General features: G+C 40.9%; 1 protein-coding gene across 2 annotated transcripts in view; it reads left to right on the top strand.

The window, feature by feature from the left end:
• LOC124605205 (protein lava lamp-like) overlaps positions 1–25,473 on the top strand; it is a 157,355-nt gene that overhangs the window by 11,234 nt on the left and 120,648 nt on the right. For both annotated transcript variants that reach the window (XM_047136744.1, XM_047136743.1), the window contains exon 3: positions 14,147–14,367. In XM_047136744.1, the coding sequence (XP_046992700.1) occupies positions 14,147–14,367 (221 nt within the window). The remainder of the gene's footprint in view (positions 1–14,146; positions 14,368–25,473) is intronic.

Here is a 25,473-nt window from a genome sequence, read left to right as displayed (position 1 = left end):
TTGCATTTTCGTGGAGCAGAATGAATCCACAGGTGAGATTGCCTGGTCATTTTGATTTGATCGCTTGGCAAAGGGTGGTCAAGGTTTCTGAGGAATGCTGGCCATTCACTGTTGTCCCTTGCTGCAGGAAGTGAATCGGAAGGGGGCCATCTTGGTCAAAGAAGTACATTAATATAGAGGCAAACAGTTCACCTCGATCGATGACGTCCAGCTGTATGTGCGGAACTGGTTAACATCGCAGCTCCAGGAATTTTATGAGACTGCCATCGCCTCCTTGTGTCACAGTGAACAAATGTCTCAACACCCAGGGTCAATACTTATAACATACAGGTACTGGTTTCTGTAATTACACCTCTGGCTCGTTTCTTTTTGAATGCCCCTTATATTATTGAGTACCAGCATTACTCGCTATCTCCCTGGACGTTTGTGCACTGTTTCAAAAAGCGATCTTCAGCCAAAGGAAATTCACAGGGCCTGATCAATCATACGGCCTTGTATCAAGGGGATTTAGCTCTGGTTTCCTACACTGGAAGAAACACATCAAGATTTTTTGTGGGGCAGTGGATTTATGTTGAAGATGCTTACAAAATTTCATTTCTTAGAAAGAATGATGCAAATGGAAGGTGTTTACGTTTCACTCAAAAGGAAGATAAATATTGGGTAGAAAAAGACCAAATTGTAGAGAAACTAGCTGCACCTACTACAGACCAGAGGAATAAGTACCATTTTCCCTACATACTCAGCATTGCAGAATAAAACTGGTAATTTTCAAGTGAAAGTGTCATTCCATTACTATTAAGTGTCTTTCCGTTACCAGTGATTTTTTTTATTTTGTTAGTAACATATGAGTTTAGTGATTTATCTTCTGTGCCATTTTGTTTCCCATTTATTCCTCTGGACAATATAATTTTTGTGAATTTTTATTGGAAATGGTCGAGCTGAATTATTGTTTCATTGTAAATGAGAACAATATGCATGTCTGAATTATGTCATTCCATTACCAGAAAGTTGTTTTTTTTTTTTTTTACGTTAAGTCTCAAATGAAACTGAAACCATTAAATTAAAAAAATTGTGTTCCTTTGCGTATGTAGAAAATGAGATATCAAATTTTTTTGTCTTTTATCATGTTTCTTGGTCTTTTCTATGCTTAAAGTGCAAAAACAATTACTGATTGTCATTGCGATACTCATGGAAGTACCATGGAGCACTTGCAACATGCTAGTACTAGCGTCCATTTCAAGTGCAGCACGATATTTGTGGTAGGGTCCGTTGCAAAATGTTCCTGCACTTCTCTTCAAAATTGGATGTGCGAGAGGCACCCATATTGCCAGGTTCCTCATTTCTTCTTTCCAGTGAACCATCTCCCGCAGTCGTTGATTGAGAGAAATAAACACCCATCATGATAAGTGATGCCTGTTAGGAAATTGTTTTCTGTACAGTCTTTCAACAGCGAGAGCACTGCAGGATACTTCTCCATACACGAGGTTCATGTCAGTGAGTTCTGCGAAACTCTATCAGTACTGCTCCATCATATTGTACTGTATGTCTCTGAATAGCATTGAGTAATGAGTGGGTCTGTTGTTGACTCATAGCACATTTGTCATGAGACAGTATAAAATGGAAATGTCGTGTGGCTAGGGCCTCCCGTCGGGTAGACCGTTCGCCTGGTGCAGGTCTTTCGATTTGACGCCACTTCGGTGACCTGCGCGTCGATGGGGATGAAATGATGATGATTAGGACAACACAACACCCAGTCCCTGAGCGGAGAAAATTTCCGACCCAGCCGGGAATCGAACCCGGGCCCTTAGGATTGACAGTCTGTCACGCTGACCACTCAGCTACCGGGGCGGACGATGAGACAGTGTAAATATACGATACAACAGAGCCACCTTAGGGACAAGTAAAGTAAACAAAACTTGCATCATCACTTCCTAATAATCACGTTTGCACTCCTTGTTTCCTTGCAGAAAGTAAACAATGTACATGTAAATAAACAGTACAGTACGTGTAAACTTGTACACATGTTAGTTGTAAATAAGCTGGAAAACAGTCATTATAGACAAAGTGGTTGACAAGTTTACTTCCATATCTCCTTAAGCTAGCTTCTCCGACTCCCCGCCCCCCTCCCCACCCACTTCAAATTGTTCAGAGGAGCATTCTTTATGTCCTGTTACATTTCTGCATACTCTTACAGAAACACTCAGTAGAAAGTCATTTTTCCCATGCTCTATTTGTGAGTGGAACAGGAAAGAAAGTGTCTAGTAGGGGTACAAGCTATCCTCTGCGTGCACCATATGGTGGACTGCACAGAATACATGTAGATTGCTGTTCATATTGATCTGAATCCATGTTGATGTTGTATGCCAAACTGATGCAACCAGTTTGTACATTTAAAGGAAGTTCTGGGAGTAAAACGTGAGACAGCAATGTGAGTATGGGGACAACTGACAGATTAAAACTGTGCCCGTGAAAGGCAAAGGCCCTAGTTTGAATCTCAGTCTGGCACACAATTTTAATCTGTCAGGAAGTTTTGTATCAATGCACACTCCACTGCAGAGTGAAGATTTCATTCTGGAAACATCCCCCAGGCTGTGGCAAAGCCATGTCTCTGCAATATCCTTTCTTCTAGGAGTGCTAGTTCTGCAAGATTTTCAGGAGAGCTTCTGTGAAGTTTGGAGGGTAGGAGACGAGATACTGGTGGAATTAAAGCTGTGAGGATGGGTTGTGTGTTGTGCTTGGGCAGCTTGATGGTAGAGCACTTGCCTGTGAAAGGCAAAGGCCGGAGTTAGTCTCAGTCTGGCACAGTTTTAATCTGCCAGGAAGTTTCAGTCTAGCTCCAGCTGCCAGAGACTGTGGTCATGAGTGTGTGAGTTGCGTTTGCATGTGTGTTGGGGGGGGGGGGGAGGATCTATTTTTGACAAAGACCTTGTTGCCCAAAAGCTTATTTTGTAACAGTCCTTTAGTTGTGCCTATCTGCAACCCAGCATCTCTGCTATATGGTAAGTAGCGACTATTATTTTCATAATATTGTAGCACTTGTTATTTTTTTTACAACCCCCAGTGGTTCATTGTCTACAGCATCATCATTTTGCTTCACCTTCACACCAAAAGCTGACATTCTGTTAGAACTCAACTTGTTAAGATTGCTGATATAAGTTAATTCCCATTTTCATCCAAATTTAGGTTCTTATAGTACATATGAATGATACCCTACTTTCTTCGCTGCTCTGTATGATCTGTTGTAAAATAGACAGAACATAGCATCTCTCTTCTCCAGGATGTCAGCTTTTTTTGTGGTTTCATATCAAAACTACTTCTAGCAGTCATGTAGTTTTCTTTTTTTCAGCTTCTTTTCCTTGCCATGAATTCTTTCTAGAGACAGGGAGATTTTTCTCTTTTTTTCTACTCTGGCTCAGGTGGCAATGGTACAGTTTCTTCTATAGATTAATCTGTCGTCCCATTGGCACCCTGTGATTGTGGAAAGGGGAGTGTTTTATTTCAGGTTCAGTTAGGTTGATTACTATAAAAGGCTCTCTCCATGTGGGAGCTGGATTCTATACTTTCTGAGGCTAATAATATTGCACCCAGTCACAACAGAATAATGCTGAAGCAACTTGGAAATATGTCAAAGGAAACTCTTGTAGAACTTGTGGATAAAATATGGTAGACAAGACACTTGCCTAGCTAATCTAGGAAGGCAGTTAGCTAATGTAGGAAGGCAGTTCTGGTCCTCCCACACAAACCAGGGAGACATCAAACATACCTCAACTGCTATCAGAACATTGCCTTTATTGGATTTGTAGGAAAGATCCGGGGTAAACAGTCATCTGATATGTAGGAACTTCCATAGCAGTTTTCAGTGTGAGTTTTTGAGATATCAATCTGCCATTGACAAATGGACTCTGCTGCAGAGAGAACATGTTTTTTCTGTGCAGGCAATAACTGATAGGCAAAGTGTTTGATGCAGTAAAGTCATATGTACTGCTGGGGGACATTATACTCTCAAGACTGCTTCAGCAGTGGGCCGTTCGGAACACCTGCTTTTGTGATACTGAGCTTTCTATTACCGTGTTTCTAGATACATAGTTGGTAGTATTCAGACTGACTGATTTGAGCAGGAAATGGTGCCCCTAGAGCGTATTGTAAGTGTAAATCTTTTGTCATAAAAAGTATATAATGTCTGTGATAATATAATGTGACCATTGAAGTGCTCGTATTTGTAGATTATTGTGCAGGTTTTTGATCCTCCTCCAGCCCTGTTTTTGTAGCTAATTACTGTAAGATACAATTAAGAGTTTGGAAGAGCGAGCTGCTTATATTGATTTTACATTCTACAAATAAGTATATATTTTAACCTTTCTTGTTGAACTTTTAATTCAAATGATCAGCGTATGAAAAACACCATTTTAACCTTTAATGATACAATTAGATTTCTGGGTTTCATATTTGATTTCATACTGTTTTGGTTATTACACCTAAGGAACCAGAAACCAAGGTCCCTTCAAACACTGAAAATTTTGAAGTAGTGTAGGTACAAATCTTGAGTAGCAGGCAGACACTGTCTGCTCCAATTTCATGAAGCTGTCATATGACCCTGAGTTAGATTATGGGTGCACAGTTTATGGATCTGTGAGTCCTATATACCTTGAGACTGTCAGTGCCATCCATCATGTGAGCATTATACTGTCACAGGTATGTACTGGACCAGTCCTATATTTGGCTACTGTTCTGAGGCAAATGAACTGCCACTTCCCATCAGGTTTCACTTCTTTATAATTTGTTATGTGTACAGTTTCTTCGCTGTTTCAAGACCGCTATAGTACCAAACGTCATTGAAACATATTGATTAATTGTGTTTGTGCCGGTTATTTACGTCTTTCCTACATGATATTTCAACTACGAGTCACACAGTTGAAATATTGTGCAGGAAAGACGTGAATAACTGGCAGAACCCTGATTAATCAACATGACTGCTCCTCACCGGGAAAGCTTGAAGAATTATGTCATTGAAACAACTGTCACAAAACAAATACAGCCTTTCAATATCCATGCAAAGCACGACATATTGGAATTCGGTGGGGGCCCAAATACCACCAACAATCTGTGGTTGAAGCTGACTACTGCCAAGAGGTATTTTAAACTTTCTGAGGTACAAGAGGGACAGTACCTACAGAATAATTTTAACTCAATACTCATTGACAAATTAACTAAGTAGCTATAGCAAATCCTGCAGGCCCCACACATACAGGGGGCCTCCACCTGGGTGTAAAAAATCTATCTCAAGTTAGATATGAATGGTATTTTACCTACTCATCATCATCATCTTGGACAGTTCCCAGCCACTGGCTGGGTCTGTTGGAAACACAAGCCTCTCCATCGTGTTCTGTCTTTCCACCATTCCCCCTCTTCCACCTTCGTCCAGTTCTCTCCTCTTCTCATCACACATTCCTTCACTCCCTTCACCCATCTATCTCTTGGTCTTCCTCTGGGCCTCTTCCCCTCCAGTTGCAGATCAAACATTCTCTTTGGAATTCTTCCCTCATCCATTCTCTTCATGTGTCCATACCACTGCAGTCTTGATTTTTCTATCCTGTCCTGTACTGGTTCCTCCTTTAGTCTTTCCCTCACATACACATTTCGCAATCTGTCTCGTCTTGTTACACCCAACCTGCTCCTCTGGAACTTCATTTCACTAGCCTGTATTCTACTTTTGTCGCTTTTGTGCATTACCCATGTCTCACTTCCGTATGCCAATATGGGGACAAAGTAGGTTCGGTATATAATTCCCTTGGATTTCTGTGGCACCTCCTTGCTCCAAATAAGCCCCCTAATGCATTTGTAGAACTGCCCTGCTTTTCTGCACCTTTCATTTATTTCCATTGCGTTTCCCCCCTTACTTTCAATCACGCTTCCCAGGTACTTGAAGTTCTCTACCACTTGTAGTTTTTCCCCTCCACAAGTTATATCCACATTTGGCCTATTCTTCTTCCTTGTTGTGACAATTATTTCACTTTTCTTTGCAGAGAAATGCATTCCATATTGTGCTGCCGTTGCCTCCCATGCATCTAACTGCTCTTGCACCTCCTTCTCGCAATTTCCCCATAACATCAGGTCATCGGCAAAAAGCACTGCTTTCATTTTATGATCTCCAATTGCATCTGATACTTGCTGTAGGATTTCATCCATAACAATAATAAACAATAAAGGCGAAAGTGCACTTCCCTGTCGCAGCCCATTTTCCAGCTTGAACCATGCAGTACGTTCCCTCCCCACTTTCACACAACTCTCACCTCCCTCATACATTTTTCTGACTTTTCGTGTTATCTCTTCATCTATCCCTTTTGCGTTCAGCACATCCCAGAGCTTGTCCCAACAGATACTGTCATACGCCTTCTCAATATCTAAAAAGGCCATGATTAAGTCCTTCCCGTACTCATAGTGCCTTTCCTGCAGTTGCCTTACCGCAAATATGAGGTCCGTTGTTGATCTTCCCGGTCTGAAACCGTACTGCTCCTCTTGCAGTCTACTTTCAATACTGCTTCTTATTCTCTTCTCCAGGATCTTTTCATAGATTTTTCCACAGTGGCATAGCAGGGTGATTCCTCTGTAGTTCTCACATCTCCTTTTATCCCCTTTCTTGAAGATCGGGACTATAATTCCTTTCTTCCAATCCTCAGGAATTCTATTCTCCTTCCACACCACCCTCAGCACTCTGTATAGCCACTGGGTTCCTACTTCTCCTGCTGCTCGTATCATATCCACTGTTACTTCGTCCCAACCTGGTGCCTTGCCCCCTTTCATCCTCTTTATGGCTTCTTCCACTTCATTCCAAGTTAGATCATCAATTTCCCCACTGTTATAATCGTCTGCTGCCTTAGGCTCTCCATCGCTGTTAGTTACCCGCTTGGCGGCATTCAACAGATCTTCAAAGTACTCCTTCCTATTCTTTTTTAGCTCATGCATTTCCTCCACAGCTCTTCCATTATTATCCATGATCCTCAGGCACTCGCTTCTGTCGTTCCTCTTATTTCTTACCATGGTGTAAAGTACTTTTTTGTTCCCTTCACTGTCCTCTTCTAACATTCTTGTCCATTTTTCCATCCACTTCTTCTTCTCCGCCCTTACTATGGTCTGTGCCGCTTTCTTGCTTTCCTTATATTTTAGCCTAGCTTCCTCTGTTCGGGTCTGGAACCATTCTCTGAACGCTTTGTTCTTTCGAAGTACTGCCTCTTTACATATGTTGTTCCACCATGGGGTTTCCCTACTTCTCCTCTTTGTGCTAGTTCTTCCGCACACAGTCTCAGCTGCCTCAACTAGAGCCCTCTTAAAATCTCCCCATTCTTCTTCCACTGTTCTCTGATCTTCCTTTGGCAGCTTCTTCCTGATCAGTGTCTGGTACTGGGTCCTCCGTTCATCCTCTTTCAGCATCCATGTCTTCAACCTTTTCTCCTGTATATCTGTTGCCCTCCTATCTTTTTTCTCTCTCAGGGTGGCTACCAACAGCCGATGGTCACTGTCTGAGGCCTCAGATGGAATGACCTTAACATCTGTGAGGCTGCTCATCATCTGCCTATCCACTAGTACATAGTCTACTACTGAAGTTTGGGACCAGTTCCCACTGTACCAAGTTATTTTGTGACTACTTCTCTTCTTGTACCAGGAATTTGCGATCGCCAGCCCATTCCTCTTGCAGAATTCCAGCAACAATTTTCCTTCTCTATTTCGGTTCCCCCAGCCCTCTGGTCCCATTATCTCCTCGAATCCTTTCCTGTCTGTGCCAACGTGTGCATTGAGGTCCCCTATTATAATCTGATTTCCTCCATTTAGCTGCTTTTGCATGTCATCTTCAAATTCCTCCTTCTCCTTTTTTGTACACCCCACCTGTGGGGCATATGCTTGGATGATTTCAATGCTTTTTCCTTTCACCCGTACTCTGGCTTTTATCATTCGATCATTGATACCTTCCACCTCCTCCTGCAGACCCTCTCTGACCACTATTGCCACTCCATTCCTTCCCCTCTCATTCCCTATCCAGTACAGTTTACATCCTTTACTTAGTGGTTTTTCACCAACTCCTCTCCACCTAGTCTCAGCAAGTCCCAAGATGTCCAATTTCCTCCTTTCCATCATTTCTACAATTTCCTCTAACTTCCCAGTTAGAGTCCTTACGTTTAAGGTGCCCAGTCGTAAACCATCTCGTAATCCTTTTCCATTGCTTGGTCGGTTTCCTTTAAATCCGTTCCGTGATCCGAGGCATGTTCCCTTTTTAAAAGCAGTTGATTTATCCACTACCGGCTTGCTAGGCCTATCACAGCTTCACCAGAGCCCCGTTAGCCGTCACGTTTCAGGGTTCCCATAGGGCCTTCTCAGCTACCGTAGCGGTCCTGGGGCACACGAAGTCCCCGCTGTACATCGCCCCTATAGGCAGTCCCCTACTTTGTGCCGTTGCCCATCTCCCACGACTTGGACGAGGGGTTGGACTTATGGGAGATGGTATTTTACCTACTGCCCAATGGAAATACTATTGTGCCCAAATATACTGTGAGTGGTAATAATTTTAGCTCGTGTCTAGAAGAGAGCAGTGGCCACAACATACACTGTGTGTTGTAAGCTCACAACAACATAAAACTTGGGGAATTCCCTAATATTGCCCAAGCTAGTCCTAATAATCCAATCAATTAGACTGGTGTTCTGTTTATTACTTATATGAAAGTAATTAATGAATACTGCATTGATGTTGATAAGTCTGCTATTGCAATTGTTCATACCTTCTACTTTTCATGTAGTACTTTTGACACAAGCTGTCTAGAGTGAAGCTTCTTTTCATGTTGTTGGACTATTGTTTGGATAATGTGTTGTAGTTTTGCAGTGCCTCCTTTTATTTTGTGACATTGTTTTTTTGCCAGTTGCTGTGGATTATTAGGATGCAATACTACTTTTTAACAACAGTAGAAAATATTAAGACAGCGAAATATAATTTAATCTGGTCATCTAATGATTGTGAAATTTGCTGACAGGAAAACGAGAAGCGCCGAAGAATAAGTTGAGCTTATTTGTTTTGTTTGATATTCTTCGAAGTTATAAAGACAAATAAGTTGAATGTGTGATGTATATAACAGTATAGTTACCAGTTATCAGTGTTGGAACTGATAACAAAAAATTATTGTTACAGTCAATTTACTTCTGAACACCGTAAAAATTTATTTGCAACTCAGACACCAGTGGTGGGTTTGACTTCTTGAAACTACCCATATAGTGGTGTAGGATTGGGTGCCAGATTTGACACCACACAGCCATCCGCACTTATGTTCCCTCATTTGTGAAAATATGATGAAAATAATTTCTCATGAGTCACTAAACCACTAAAATTACCATGAGTTTACTCAGTAGCTCCATAGCATAATGGCTGAGGCTCTAGGCTCCTGAGATGAAGGTCACATGTTCAGTTGTTAGAGAATGATAACTATTTTAAAAATATAATCAAAATAATTGTGCCCTTTATTTCTTTTTATTTTTAGTCATTTAATTTGGTTTGAAATATAATTATTTTCTTAAATTTAAATTATGTTCCTTGATTGCTTCATTTCAATCATTGTGTTAACTTTATTATTTTGCGCAAAGTGATTTTCCGTAACGTAGAATTCATATTTTCTCATGTTGCCAAATAGAACTTGTGTTTTAAATGTTTGTATGATGATAACCATCCCAGAAAATGTAACTTTCCATTTTGGTATGAAAGTAAAGTGCTGTTTCATTTTATATCCTAAATTTTCTACATCTACATCTACATTTATACTCCACAAGCCACCCAACGGTGTGTGACGGAAGGCACTTTACGTGCCACTGTCATTACCTCCCTTTCCTGTTCCAGTCTTGTATGGTTAGCGGGAAGAACGACTGCCGGAAAGCCTCCGTGCCCGCTCGAATCTCTCTAATTTCACATTCGTGATCTCCTCGGGAGGTATAAGTAGGGGGAAGCAATATATTCGATACCTCATCCAGAAATGCGTCCTCTCGAAACCTGGACAGCCAGCTACACCGCGATGCAGAGCGCCCCTCTTGCAGAGTCTGCCACTTGAGTTTGCTAAACATCTCCATAACGCTATCACACTTACCAAATAACCCTGTGACGAAACGGGCCGCTCTTCTTTGGATCTTCTCTATTTCCTCCGTCAACCCGATCTGATACGGATCCCACACTGATGAGCAGTACTCAAGTATAGGTCAAACGAGTGTTTTGTAAGCTACCTCCTTTGTTGATGGACTACATTTTCTAAGGACTCTCCCAATGAATCTCAACCTGGTACCTGCCTTACCAACAATTAATTTTATATGATCATTCCACTTCAAATCGTTCCGCACACATACTCACAGATATTTTACAGAAGTAACTGCTACCAGTGTTTGTTTCGCTATCATATAATCATACAATAAAGGATACTTCTTTCTTTGTATTCGCAATACATTACATTTGTCTATGTTAAGGGTCTGTTGCCACTCCCTGTACCAAGTGCCTATCCGTTGCAGATCTTCCTGCATTTCACTACAATTTTCTAATGCTGCAACTTCTCTGTATACTACAGCATCATCCGCGAAAAGCCGCATGGAACTTCCAACACTATCTACTAGGTCATTTATGTATATTGTGCAAAGCAATTGTCCCATAACACTCCCCTGTGGCACACCAGAGGTTACTTTAACATCTGTAGACGTCTCTCCATTGAGAACAACATGCTGTGTTCTGTTTGCTAAAAACTCTTCAATCCAGCCACACAGCTGGTCTGATATTCCGTAGGCTCTTACTTTGTTTATCAGGCGACAGTGCGGAACTGTATTGAACGCCTTCCAAAAGTCAAGGAACATAGCATCTACCTGGGAGCCTGTATCTAATATTTTCTGGGTCTCATGAACAAACAAAGCGAGTTGGGTCTCACACAATCGCTGTTTCCGGAATCAATGTTGATTCCTACAGAGTAGATGCTGGATTTCCAGGAACGACATGGTACACGAGCAAAAAACATTTATGTCTAAAGCAAACTAAGGGCATCTTAACATATGCTATGGGCACTGCACTGGCTTAATCCGACACTGTCAGTAGTTTACATTTTGAATGAGCACCACACTTATAAGGCTGTATTCGTGGTTGGGTCTAAGCAGCTGCTCTCTTAGCTGCTTATGTTTCTTGCAGTGTGTGCCTTCAACATTGATTTACCAAAAAAGTTTTTTCTGTTTTCGATACAAAATCCCGTGCAATATTGAGAACAGTGGAGTAGACGGAATGTAGTCATGTTAAGAAATTGCTTAACTGCTGCTACTACGTGACTGCCCTTAAATCTATACAATACATGTACTCGCAGGCAGGTTTTTCCAGAACATTCAGAACTCCGTTCTCCACCTACAGAGGCTGAGAAAGGAGGTGTTATTCAGCTGGGTACCTTGGCAATTCGGGAAGATGAATTAGCAGATCTGACAGACAAAGAACCATGTATTCAAAATCCCACGACTCAACATGCTGTCCCCAGACATGCTGTATCCTTGCTATTTATTGAGGTAGTCGTGCATCATTGAGAAGAAAGAGTAGCAGGATGTGATGGGCAATAAACAACAGCTAGTAAAATCTACTACTATGCTTTGCTGTACCCCCTTGTAACCATGAAGGGGACTGTGGGTCATATTTTGGTGTGCAGATTGACAGTCCATTAATACTCATACCATGTCAAAACTATGAAGTTCAGTTTATATGACATTGCTAGACAAGTCCCCCGCTTATTATTTTCTTTTATTTGTAGGTACAAGTTTATTTTCTAACAACACAGAAATGAATAACTTCCAATTATTGAAGAGTTGCCTTTTGTAGGCGATAGAGATACAGCAATGAGTTAACCGTTCCTGTACTTTTGCAAGAACAAAACTGCATGAATATTCCTCTAATATTGAACCGGTTAAATTTTCCAGGTGTTTCTCATATGCTGCAAAGTTAATAAAATCACAATTATAAACAATGTAAACTCCTATTTTTTTGTGAATGGCTGTACGTTCTCTGTTTTACAATTGTGAAAACTTTTATTTCTTCCTTCTCTTTGTAAGACCAAAAATATAATACTAGGTGGCATAAAGAACAAAAAATTTGAAGTAGCTCACAGGAAAGTAAAGAAAATTAATTTGAACGTTTTATTCTTGAAAGCTAACAACAAAGTAAACATCATTAAGTGTCGTTAAAAAAACCTTTCTAAAAGTAACGTGAATAAGGTGATCATTCAAATGTATGTATTTCTGGCAGTGAATGCTGAGATTTTGTGTGGCACTTTGAATTACTTCCTTGGAAATCACAGCAATTGCTTTTGGAGTCCTTGTTTCCAACCTAGCAGTTGTTCTTTGGTGAGTGGAGTACACGTCACCCCATGAGGAAAAAATCTTACTCTGACAACACTGGTTGTCATTGTGGCCGATAGATGTCGCAGAATTATGAAATGACATTGATGCCACAAAGCAGTTGATTGGTAGCCATTGATGCTCTGGTAGTATCGGCCATGGCTGCAGGTTTCTAAAACCAAGGATTATGAAAATTGAGGAAAGTTCTGAAGTTGTGTTCTATAAAAGTCTGTAGCATATCCACTTATTCTTCATAAATTATTATTGTTGCATCCTCTCATTCCCCCCATCCCCCCACCCCCATTTCCAAGAAGTAAGATTTCATCACATATTGCGTTGATTGGTGCACCAAACTGTAACCTTTATCTTGCTACGTTTCCACGTGCTGTATGACTGGTTTGGGTGTGCAACAGTATTACTCATTTTGTAGATGGAAAGAATTCACCAAACAGCTTCAATTTCTCCTCAAACAATTTTTTTATAGATTGGATTCCAAAAGTTTATTTCCATTCTCCAAGCTGTATGATGCACCAGTATTATCTCGCACAACACAACCACCTCTAAAAACTCTCAGATTCTGCCTCATGTTTGATGCATTGCATTTCATTTGCTTTGTTGGTGGACATTGACTGCATGAGACACATTTTGAGAATTTTTAGTGGTGACTTTCTTGTGTGTGGTGTGAGGTCCTACTGGCACAGCATACAGCATTAAAAATAGGAAATGGTCCACAAATAAAGTTCAAGGAAAAATTGTAGTTGCTCATCGTATTATTTTCTGCTTTAACCTTTATGTGGCGTAAGTCTTTTGGAATAGATAAGTGTTTTCAGATGCCCAGTATCTAATATTCTACTTGTTTGTGTAACACAAGTGTGGAAATGAACCTCATTGGACATGAAAAGATTGTCACAAAATAGCAGGTCATTAATTTTCTCATCCTCCCCCCCCCCCCCTCTCTCTCTCTCTCTCTCTCTCTCTCTCTCTCTCTCTCTCTCTCTCTCTCTCTCAAAATCGCTTTTGCTCCATTTGGTCTGATGGCTTCAAATCCTGTACATATTGAATTTTGAAAGATTACTGCTTAGTATTCAATGACAGGTGTCGGCTTAGGATTAACCAGTTGTCATGGGCTCTTTCTATTGAATCACTTCAATGTTTTCTGTGATTCACTCAGTGCTTTGACCTTTTGGTGGGTTCTTTGTTAAAGATGAACCCTTCTTGTCAACATTCTCAATCCATGTCTTGATAGCATGGTAAGATGTAAAATGACCATGATGTCCTAAATTATAATGATATAGCCCCAGAAGAAAAAATTACGTATTGACGACTGTGGTGATCACAGGGGCCAATAAGTGTTGCAAAATCATGAAATTACATGGATATCACAGAGCTATCAAACAGTTGTCATGGATGCTCTGGCAAGACTTTTTAAGTATCGAGCAGCAGTTACAGTGTAACCATACTCGCAAAGTGCCTTTGCGCCAAATGTATGTTGTGGACCAATCCACTGCTGGAAAGCAACAAGTTGCATGTGGAGAGATGACATTTTCAACATTTTACCCACTCTTCAGGGCTTCCACTATTACATTCAAAATACCTTCTTTCCGAGTGACATCCTGTAACAAACAAATGCATATACCTTCACATTTTATTATTAGTAATGTTAAAATGTGTTATTCAGAACACGGTTAAATCTCTTGTCTTCGTCCCTAACTATGACCCAATTTGATGTGCAGTAATGAATTATTTATAATTCATTGTGAATTTTCATTTCCAGGAATATGCAACCAAACTCTCTGGCATTAAGTCTCGGGTTTCCAAAAGAGGACGTGCAAAAGCAGAAAAAACTGAAGCTACAGTTTCTGAAAGTGTGCCGGATGCTGTTCAGCAAGATGTGGCAACTGCAGATGCCAAAGATGAGGAATTGAAATCAACTGGAAAAAGAAAAGTTCAGAGAGGCAACCTGATTCTTTTAAGAAAACAATTAGAGGAGAACAGGTAAATGTTTGTGCAGCGAAATGGAAAGTGGGGGGGATATATGTGAGGGTAAGAATTGAAATACAGTTGTATGTAAAATACAGTTACATCTTAGCATTAATAATATTTAGTTATAAATTTTTCAAATAGAACATTTTTGTAATGAAAAATGGCAGATTAACTATTGTGGGAGAGGCATTTACCCAGAATCAAATTCATTGCACTGGGTGGTTATAATTAGACTTTCTATTTAACACATTATAATACGGAAACTAATTACAGTACAAGCACCAAACTTGGTAGCATTAATGTCCAGAGTATGGGATGCATGATTTCCTTGTGTTACAGCACCACTGTTCTGTTCCAACACCAGGTTCTCTGATCAGTCATTGTGATTCATAGCCTCATGCACCTGACCAGTCGCAGTGCACTTGTGTGTGAGCTTGGACATAATGAGCAGAGCATTAATGGTGAAGTTCTTATTATCAGAGCAACAGTAATGCTGCAGGTGCATTTCAAGAATATCGCTGGCTGAAACAATAATGGAAGGGTCCTCTTTTTCCACATGCTGTGCAGGGCATGATGAAGTAGTTCGAATCAACTGGAGAACTGGGCATTGCTCTGGGAAGAGGCTGACGATCGGTTGCACCACAGGTGGTTGATGAAATAGCTGTTGCTACGGCAGGAAGTGCTGCATGCAATCCTCGATCGTCAGACAGTGCGTGTGCTGTATCATGACAGTTGAACATCCCGTCATCCACTGTACGCAAGGTACTTCGAACCATTCTCAAATGGTGACCATACAAGATCCATATCATGCAGCTGCTTGCACCACAGGACACACAAAGACGTGTTGACTTCGCTCTTCATTCCCTCGCAAGGATTTAAGTTGACGGGGGCTGGCCCTGGACCTTCCTAGGGACAGACGAAGCTCGTTGTTCTCTCACGGATGAGGTGAAAACACAGAATTGCCGAGAGTGTGGATCGTCACTTCCAGTCACTGTGCATGAAGTTCCTCTGTATGGTGAAAGAATGGTGTGGCTTCATGGCTACGTTCATCATGGACCCATTCATTTTTTAACAGGCTGGCACTCAAGGATTAAAGATGTGCAATGTGACTGGCCAGCATTAATGCGATATGCTTCACCAGCATGCCATACCTGCGATACAGGAGAGAGACACATTGAACTCGATAGATTTCATCGCACATCGTTCGTGTAGTTCAGCTGCTTCTCCAAAACACATTTGGAAGCAATTGAATTATGAGCCAATCATTTCCAAATGGGTGGCCGGCACGATCATCTGAGCTCACTCCCAGAGATTTCTGGTTGTGGGGCTACCTAACAGATAGGGTTTATCAGGGGAACTCACACACGTGCTGATCTCAAGTGTTGCGTATCAAGAGATGTAACCAGCATACCTATGGGCATCCTTCCTTCTGCTGTGCAGAATGCAATTCTGTGCTTTCAGTCTGTTCTGGTCACTGATGGGTGCCATATATTGAGCCCCTTTTGTAGGCGTAATGGTACCAGTATGTAATTAAATGATGTGCTTTAGCAGCACATTAAAAGTGTTTCAATTGAATTGATTCTTAAAAAAAAAAATTTTTTTTTAATTTTTTTGATCGCTGTTCCAAAAATGTTTATTGAATTGATTCTGTATTGCTGCAGGTAACCTTGTAGGTGGGGCAACCACAGTTATGAGTAGTCATCCTGGGTATTAATAACAAAATCCCACTAAAAGACGGTGTCTCATAGAATAAAAACATACATCTTTTAGCAGTGTTTTGTTTTGACGGACAACGAATGTTGGGTAAAAAGATTTCAAGCTTTTCCTCTCTAGCTTTTTAGTCACATATTCACCAGAAGATATGGCTTTTAGTGTCACAAAACCAGTAGTGATCCAATAATAAAGGACTAAATACAGCTGAATCAGTTATTAATATCCGAGATGATTCTGCATTATTTGCCTTCCCCATGGCCTTGACATTAATGCTACCAAGTTTGCCCTCTCACAATAATTAGTTTTCGTGTTGTAATGTGTTAAATAGGGAAAGTTTAATTATAACCACCTGATATTAAAATGGAACAGCCTTACAACACCGTGACTGACTGATCTCAAGCAGTCATGCCCCATTTCTAGGTATACTAAGAAGATAAAATATTAGTATAGGTGTAGGACAGGTAATAAAAGGCAAGGTACATAATTTAATATTGCCATGAGCTGTGGGATTAACAATGTGGCATAATGGTTAGCATCACTGGCTGGCATCCTGCGGGTTGTGAGCCCAATCCAACCACCAGCAATTATTTATTGTTCAGAATTTATCATTTTTGGAAGTTTGTAGAAATATTGTGTGGTTGTAATGTTTTTATATTCTGGAGTATTCCATGTATAAGTAATAGCATTCTGGAATATTCACTGTTCATATAAATAGCTGCACTCTCTGTCCAGGAGTTCATTTCTGTTGTGGCTGTACGTTGATGTCAGTAATAAACATGCTTTCATTGCTAACTGTTGAACTTCATTGACGACATTGCATTTGGATTTGGACTTGATTGTGGTTCATGGTGTGGGTTCCTGTAGTCATGTCCTAGTTCATGAACCATGGGCAACGTATGAGTGGCCAAGTAAGTGGTCCCGACAGTCGGGATACCAGTTACTTTGGAATAAGGCTGGGCATCTCGGATATATTCTGAGTTGTGGTCACCTTTGTGCTCATACGGCAAAGACTACCAAATCCGCCGTAGTCCCTCAACCGTTAGGGGTAAAACTCAATGGGACTCGGGGCAAGTAAGGCTAGCAACCTGCTTCCCTGGTACTTTAAATATGATGCTGGCAACAATCAGAGCAAAATGCCTCGGACCTTTGGAGGTGACAGAGTCCCACCTCTAACTGACAAACCAGGGACTCCTAAGATACGACTTGGCAAACAAATGGCAATGAGATGGGGAGCTATTAATATCAATGGGGGCTACTCTGGGAAGAAGATAGAGCTGGCAGAGGCTGCAAGTAAGATGGGGCTGGATGTTTTAGCTGTTAGTGACATTCGGGTAAGGGGTGAGAAAGAAGAGGAAATGGGAGAATACAAGGTCTACCTGTCAGGAGTCAAAGCAGGAATAGCACAATGGGGTGTAGGGCTTTACATCAGGAAAAAAATGGAACCCAGCGTAGTTGCAATAAGGTATGTAAACGAACGACTGATGTGGATAGATTTGACAGTGTCTAGCAAGAAAATTAGGATTGTGTCAGTATATTCGCATTGTGAAGGGACAGATCAAGATAAGATGGATAGTTTTTATGATGCACTCAGTGATGTAGTTGTTAGAGTAAAGGACAAGGACAGTGTTCTGCTCATGGGTGATTTTAATGCCAGGATTGGAAATCGAATAGAAGGGTATGAAAAGGTTATGGGTAAATTTGGAGAGGATATGGATACCAACAGGAACGGGAAACAACTCTTGGATTTCTGTGCCAGTATGGGCTTAGTAATCACAAACTCCTTTTTTAAACATAAGAACATTCACTGGTATACTTGGGAAGGCAGGGGAACCAGATCTGTCATTGACTATTTAATAACAGATCAGGAATTCAGGAAGGCTGTGAGGGACACACGTGTATTCAGGGGATTCTTTGACGATACTGATTATTATTTAATCTGCAGTGAAATTGGTATTGTGAGGCCGAAAGTGCAGGAGGTCAGGTCCATATGTAGGAGGATAAGAGTGGAGAAACTTCAGTATAAGGAAATCAGGCACAAGTACATAACAATGATCTCAGAAAGGTACCAGTTAGGTGAATGTAGTCAATTACAGTCATTGGAAAAGGAATGGACAAGGTACAGGGACACAGTACTAGAAGTGGCTAAAGAATAGGAGGCACACTTTTGCAAGCAATTAAAGGTCTTTACATGGATAGTCAGGCAGCAGTTGGAGTTGACGGTAAATTGAGTTCATGGTTCAGAGTAGTTTCAGGGGTAAGACAAGGCTGCAACCTGTCTCCACTGTTGTTCATATTATATATGGATCATATGTTGAAAACAATAGACTAGCTGGGTGAGGTTAAGATATGTGAACACAAAATAAGCAGTCTTGCATATGCGGATGACTTAGTTGTGATGGCAGATTCGATTGAAAGTTTGCAAAGTAATATTTCAGAGCTAAGTCAGAAATATAAGGACTATGGTATGAAGATTAGCATCTCCAAAGCGAAAGTAATGTCAGTGGGAAAGAGATATAAACGGATTGAGTGCCAAATAGGAGGAACAAAGTTAGAACAGGTGGACGGTTTCAAGTACTTAGGATGCATATTCTCACAGGATGGCAACATAGTGAAAGATCTGGAAGCGAGGTGTAGCAAAGCTAATGCAGTGAGTGCTCAGCTACGATCTACTCTATTCTGCAAGAAGGAAGTCAGTACCAAGACTAAGTTATCTGTGCACGGTTCAATCTTTCGACCAACTTTGTTGTATGGGAGTGAAAGCTGGGTGTATTCAGGGTACCTTATCAATAAGGTTGAGGTAAAGGATATGAAAGTAGCTAGGATGATTGCAGGTACTAGTAGATGGGAACAATGGCAGGAGTGTGTCCACAATGAGGAAATCAAAGAAAAACTGGGAGTGAACTCTATAGATGTAGCAGTCAGGGCGAACAGGCATAGATAGTGGGGTCATGTTACACGCGTGGGAGAAGCAAGGTTACCCTAGAGACTCATGGGTTCAGCAGCAGAGGGTAGGAGGAGTCAGGGCAGACCAAGGAGAAGGTACCTGGATTCGGTTAAGAATGATTTTGAAGTAATAGGCTTAACATCAGAAGAGGCACCAATGTTAGCACGGAATGAGGGATCATGGAGGAATTGTATAAAGGGGACTATGCTCCAGACTGAACGCTAAAAGGCATAATCAGTCTTAAATGATGGTGATGATGATGATGATGATGATGATGATGATGATGATGATGATGTGGTTTGACACGAGATTGTTGTGTAGTGACACTGGGTACTTCAAGTAAAACACATGCACCACCAGGACTACAATTACACATTGTAAAAGCTATTGCCCACATGGACGGAAATCAAAGTACAATTAGTACATCATTTCTAGGACTCACATATTCATGAGATGGGGTGATTCCAAAACAGCTGTAAGTCAGCTGTACATCGGGCATCCATCAGTGTTTTTAAGGAGACTATGCTCAGGATCAGACTAAATGGCTGAAATTATTCAACCGAGTCAAATACAATAGTTGGGCAGATATTATGTGTTTCACAGTTGTGTACTTTTATATGGATGTCGCAGCCCAGCAGTGGTTTAAGAGTAACGAAGAGAAGCTGAGTAGCTGTGACAAATTCCAGGCCAATCTGAAGAAAAGTTTGGCGAGAATCGGGAGCAAATCTACTCAGTGGAAGAACAACTGATGAACAGGGCCCAACATCATAAGGAAATGATTTAATAGTACATACAGAATGTTTGAAACATATGACACATAATAGAAACGGGCAAAATCTCACACTTGATGAAAGGAGTCACAGAAGATATGAACCAAGCTCTTCTGGTGAAGGATGTCATGACCACAGAGGAATTCGTGAGGTGGTGCCAGTGAATTGAAGAACTGGAACCGAAAAGAGATGGATGAAACAAATAGGACCAACTGCAAAATGTGGTCCCTATGATAGTTGGGGGAGACCACAATGAACTAGCCTCTTTCATACACCAAATAGTAAGAGAAGAGATACAGCAGTGTATGGCAGCCAGAAATGTCATACAGAGTACTCATTCGATAGCAGCCTTGAATGTTGACCTGATATGTCAGGAGGTAATAAAGAATTTTGAAGAAAAAGTGTATCGGTCTTTAACACCAATCTCTGCCACCAACCAAATGTGCCAGTAAGAATGGACTAAGCCAACTTGAACATAGGCTGCAGCCATCAAATGACAAATTGCTCAGAATGTTATTCAAATCAATCACAAAAGGCCCGTTGACATGACATGATGGTTTGGGAACACGAAGCTCATGAATGGCAGCAAATGGTCTCCAAGTAGCCTACCATAGCCATTTCCAGTCTCTCATCAGCTCAAACATTAAAAACTCAAGGTTGGAATAACAATGATATTAGGAATAGGATAGATTGCTACTTATCATAAAGATGACACATTGAGTTGTAGACAAGCACAGTGAAAAGACTGTTACACATGTAGGTATCGGCCAAAGCCTTCCTCAGCAAAGAAAACATACACACATTCACACAAGCAAGCACACCTCATGCACACTCAGCCGCCGCCGCCACCAGCAGTTGCAACCGGAATGAGACTGTCACGTGTATAGGGGCGCGGAAAGGGGGGGGGGGGGGGGGGGACAGGATACGGGTGTGGGAAGAGAAGAATGCTGTTTGACAGGGAATTCAAGGATTAGAAACTGCCAGGGATAGTGTCAGAAGGTGAGATGTGGGAGGAAAAAAAGGGGGAGAGTGGAAAGAAGGAGGAGAGTGGAAAAGAGATGGAGAGTGGAAAAGAGGAGGAGAGTGGAAGATAGTGGAAAAGAAGAGGAGAGGAAAAGTAGGTGATAGGAAGAGGAGAGGAAAGGAAGGGGAGAAGAGCAGTGCTCTTCTCTCCCTGCCACCCGTACCCTACTATCCCTTCCCCTTCCCCACCCCACTCCAGATTGCTATTCACTTGGCAGTCACATTCTGATTGGCACTGCTGGTGGTGGCAGCTGAGTGTGTGTGCGTGAATGTATGTATGTTTTCTTTGCTGAGGAATCCTTTGGCTAGTAGCTACATGTGTAATAGTCTTTTCGTTGTGCCTGTCTGCAGCTCAACCAATGATCACTTCAATTTAATTAGAGGCCCCAGCCTATTCCACGTAAACACAACCCACACCATTATGGAGTCATCACCAGCTTGCACAGTGCCTTGCTGACAACTTGGCTCCATAGCTTCATGGGGACTGTGACACACGCAAACCCTACCATCAGCTCTTACCAACTGAAATCTGGACTCATCTGATCAGGCCATTGCATTCCAGTCATCTAGGCTCCAGCTGATATGGTCATGAGCCCAAGAGAGGTGCTGCAGGCAATGTTGTGTTGTTAACAGAGGCACTCATGTCAATCGTCTGCTGCCATAGCCCATTAACACCAAATTTTGCTGCACTGCTTAACAGATACATTCGTCGTACGTTGTACATTGATTTCTGTGGTTATTTAATTCAGTGTTGCTTGTCTGTTAGCTCTGACAACTATACACAAAGACTACTGCTCTTGGCCATTAAGTGTGTTATCCATGGTGAGCGATAATGCCTGAAATGTGGTATTCTTGGCACACTCTTGAAACTGTAGATTTTGGAATATTGAATTATCTAGTGATTTCCAAAATGAAATATCCCATGTATCTAGCGCCAACTACCATCCCACCTTCAAAATCTGTTAATTTCTGTTGTTCGACCATACCGTATTTACTCGAATCTAAGCCGCACTTTTTTCCGGTTTTTGTAATCCAAAAAACTGCCTGCGGCTTAGAATCGAGTGCAAAGCAAGCGGAAGTTCTGAAAAATGTTGGTAGGTGCCGCTACAACTAACTTCTGCTGTCGAATATATGTAGCGCTACACAGGCATGCTTTGTAGGCACAAAGATAAATACTGGCGCCAAAACCTCTGCATCAGTAAATAAATTTAAAAAAAAAAAAAAGAAAGGTGGAAGACGAGCTTTTTTTTCTCCGCCCCGAGTTTCGACCACTGCATTTTCATACATTATCCAACGAAGTAAATACAAATTCCATATTGTTCATCTTCAAATGTAGCAGATTTTCAGTGTACTACAAAAATCCGACTGGCAAGACTGTTTAGGATGTATGTCAATATGGCCAACTCTACGTTCTGAATTTTTTCCTACCTGTGAGAAGAGATGGTTGCTAATAGGAACCTGATGAAATGTGAATCACATGCAGTATTCTCTCCACCGTAAGAATAATACGAATATAAAGATTTTGCCATGTATTCTTTCGCATTTGCTGCTATCTCATTTAAATCCTGTCTGCGTAATAAACTACGAAACTAGAGTGAGACAATAGCAAACGCGGAAGAATATACGTATTGTATCATGTTTATATTCATATTATTCTTATGCGTAATAGTGATACAGTCAGAAATGAAGCACGGCAACTGACTAGATTTTTAAATCTAAGATGACTCTAATTTCTGGTCAGAATTTGATGTACTAAAGAAGCAGCCGCAAAGATTTTCAAATGGAGAAAAATTTTCACCTAACTCTCGTTCAGATCATGTTCTATCATACACAGTCTATTATTTGGTTCTTGTTGATCATTATCAAAGAAAGCAGCAGTGTAAGTAACAACAAATAGCAGTCTCTTGCCATTGTTTCGCTAACGAGACAATTCCTCTCCCCTTTTTTTAAAATTTGTAAGCGGTGGTAGTGCGCACAAAAGCAGGCCGTGCCACGAGCGGCAACAGGCCGTAAACACGCACTATCAGAATGCGACAAACAATGCATGACACAGTACAGTAATGCATTTTCAGCTTAGAGTGACGTGAACACCTATAACAAAGAAAACGGCACTTATCAGATCAAAGCAAAATAAGCAATCGATTCAAACCAGACGGAGCACGTCAAAAAGAGGGAGGGTACTCGTATAAATACGGACGGAGTGCCTGATGCATAGCAATGGCTACCTGGTAAAGCTTAACTGCTAAGTTTACGACTCGAACCAAACTACTGTCGCTGTATCGTCATTCATTCGACATAAATTGTGTCTCATATTACAATGGACCAACTTTGTTTCGATATGGAGGTGCGGCCTAAAACTTTTCTCTCCCCTTGAATTTCGAGTCGCAAATTTCAGGTGTGGCTTAGATTCGGGAAATTTTTTTTTCCTTTATTTCGAGTCTCATTTTTCAGGTGCAGCTTAGATTCAAGTAAATACGGTAATCGCGTCGGTAATCTTTTCATATGAATCAATTGAGTATAAATGACAGCTCAGCCAGTGCACTGCCCTTTTATGTCTTGTGTACATGATTCTGCCACCATATGTATGTGTGCATGTCACTATCGTATGACTTTTCTCAGCTCAGTGTAGAACACGTAGAAGAACACACTTGGAGAACAGGGGACAACAATCTGGTGTGTTTCTACTGTGAATACCCTGGACACGTTCACTACTGCAGAGAAAGAAGGCTAGTTTTTGAAGACTACTATACTGCCAGGCATTAATTATCACAACACTTCTCCTCTTGCCAGTCAGTTGCAGAAGATTACAGTCGACCTGTGGAACAAAGTCCATCGCTGCACCCTACATGAGATTACTCCTCAACGTGCCATTGCCATTCTCCGTAGCCACATGGTAGTACCAGTCACCTTCCAAGCCAATGACTTCAGCAAAACTAAATGGTCGTGAGGCCATCACAGATTCATATGCTCAATAGATGACAGTCACCAAGATGTCAGGAAATCTCTTTGACATCATCATTGACAGCCAAACTGTCCAGTTGCTAGTCAACTCAGAAGCTTCCTTTTCTTGTAATATGGGGTGCTTATTGTTGCCAAGTAAAGAAGAATGTTTTCTGCTGTATGAAAGCAGTTGTGCTGAAGGTCGCAAATGGGAAGTAAGTCCAGCCAACAGGAACATGTATTTCAAGAATAACTATCAATATATGGAACATAGCCCTTGAATTTTTTCATTTTAACAGAATGTAGTCAAGATGTTATTCTCAGATGGGACTTCTTGCAGTTATCAAAAGAAGTCATAGAATTCAGAAGACCAGAGTCCAGATTGTCAAAGCTATTCCAACAACGTAACAAAGATTGCTCTGAGCAGTTGTTTGCCTTTGAAGACACCGTCATCAATGAGACAAGTTCGTCATCAGTCGAGCTGCTTATTTAAACTGTGAAGCTTTTGTCCATTGCGAAAGCTACTCAGCTTTCCAAAAGAAATCTACACAATGGCAACGATCATAAGCATTGTAGGTGGTCAAGGAGAATTTTAGATCACTAATTGTCATGAGCAGCCAAAAATTGTTCCTAAAAGTTTGTGCTTTGGAGTAGCCAAACCAATCCTGGATGAAGAGCTCAGTTCCGTCTGTGAAGAATCTTGTTCCTCCACTACTACAGACAACGTGGTGGAGGAAGCTACTGTGGAACTGCAAATAGGATCTGGCCATAGGTTGTCCTATCTCTTTGTAGGTACGCCTGCCCTACATCCTTAGTAAATGCTTGGTACGTCTCCCTTATCCTGTATGAGTAGGCCTCATGGTTCATTGCCCAAGTATACATCTTTATGTACACTATAATTAAATATTTCCTGGTAAAAGTAAAATCTATTTTACACTTCCCTCTAACTTCTTAGCACCTCCTCTAACACCTAAGAGTCATCTTCCACTTCTCAACTTCTATAATCTTAGTAGATACTATGTCTACACATATTATTCAACTCATGGTAGATACTATGTCTACCTGTAGTAAATACTAGTAGTATAGTAGATACTACTATAGTCGTAGATATTATAGTAGTATACTATATCTTATAGTATAGTCTATACAAAGTATATTATAAAAATGTTTGCAAGCACATGTGTATGTTCCACATCTTTCGAAACCACTTGACTGATTTCAACGAAACTTGGTACGTGTATCATTTCTTGTCTGGAAAGAACTGATGTGGGGTTAAGAACCACCTTGTATCAAAGGGGTGGTGGTGAAAAAGAAGTATAGTACATGACGTATGAATAGCCAGACTTAATTCGTCCAGTATTTGACAAAGAGAGCACTTAGTGACTCGCAATGAACTTTACACATAATTTTAAACCTTTAAAAAACTTTTTCTCACTGATAACTCATATAGATGATGAAAGGAAAACAGATTAGCGTTTATTACATTTTCACTTTTCATGCAGTGAAACACATTTTGCAGATAGTATTCACATATACCACTGAATGTAGTTGCAAAATTATATCATTGTATGATACATAGTTTAGGAGATGTGATGTCATAACCACTGAGATACATTAAAAACTGCTGCATCGAGTGTGACATTTAAATTTATTACTTCTTTGCTACTAATTCCTTTTGCAACACCTCGCCAACAGTAGCCACATATGCTGCTGAATGTACCTACAGAA

Source organism: Schistocerca americana, chromosome 3 (assembly GCF_021461395.2).
Source record: "Schistocerca americana isolate TAMUIC-IGC-003095 chromosome 3, iqSchAmer2.1, whole genome shotgun sequence".
NCBI classification, from domain to species: domain Eukaryota; kingdom Metazoa; phylum Arthropoda; class Insecta; order Orthoptera; family Acrididae; genus Schistocerca; species Schistocerca americana.
The sequence above is the reverse complement of the archived record's forward strand: the minus strand, read 5'-3'. Positions and strand labels throughout refer to the sequence as shown.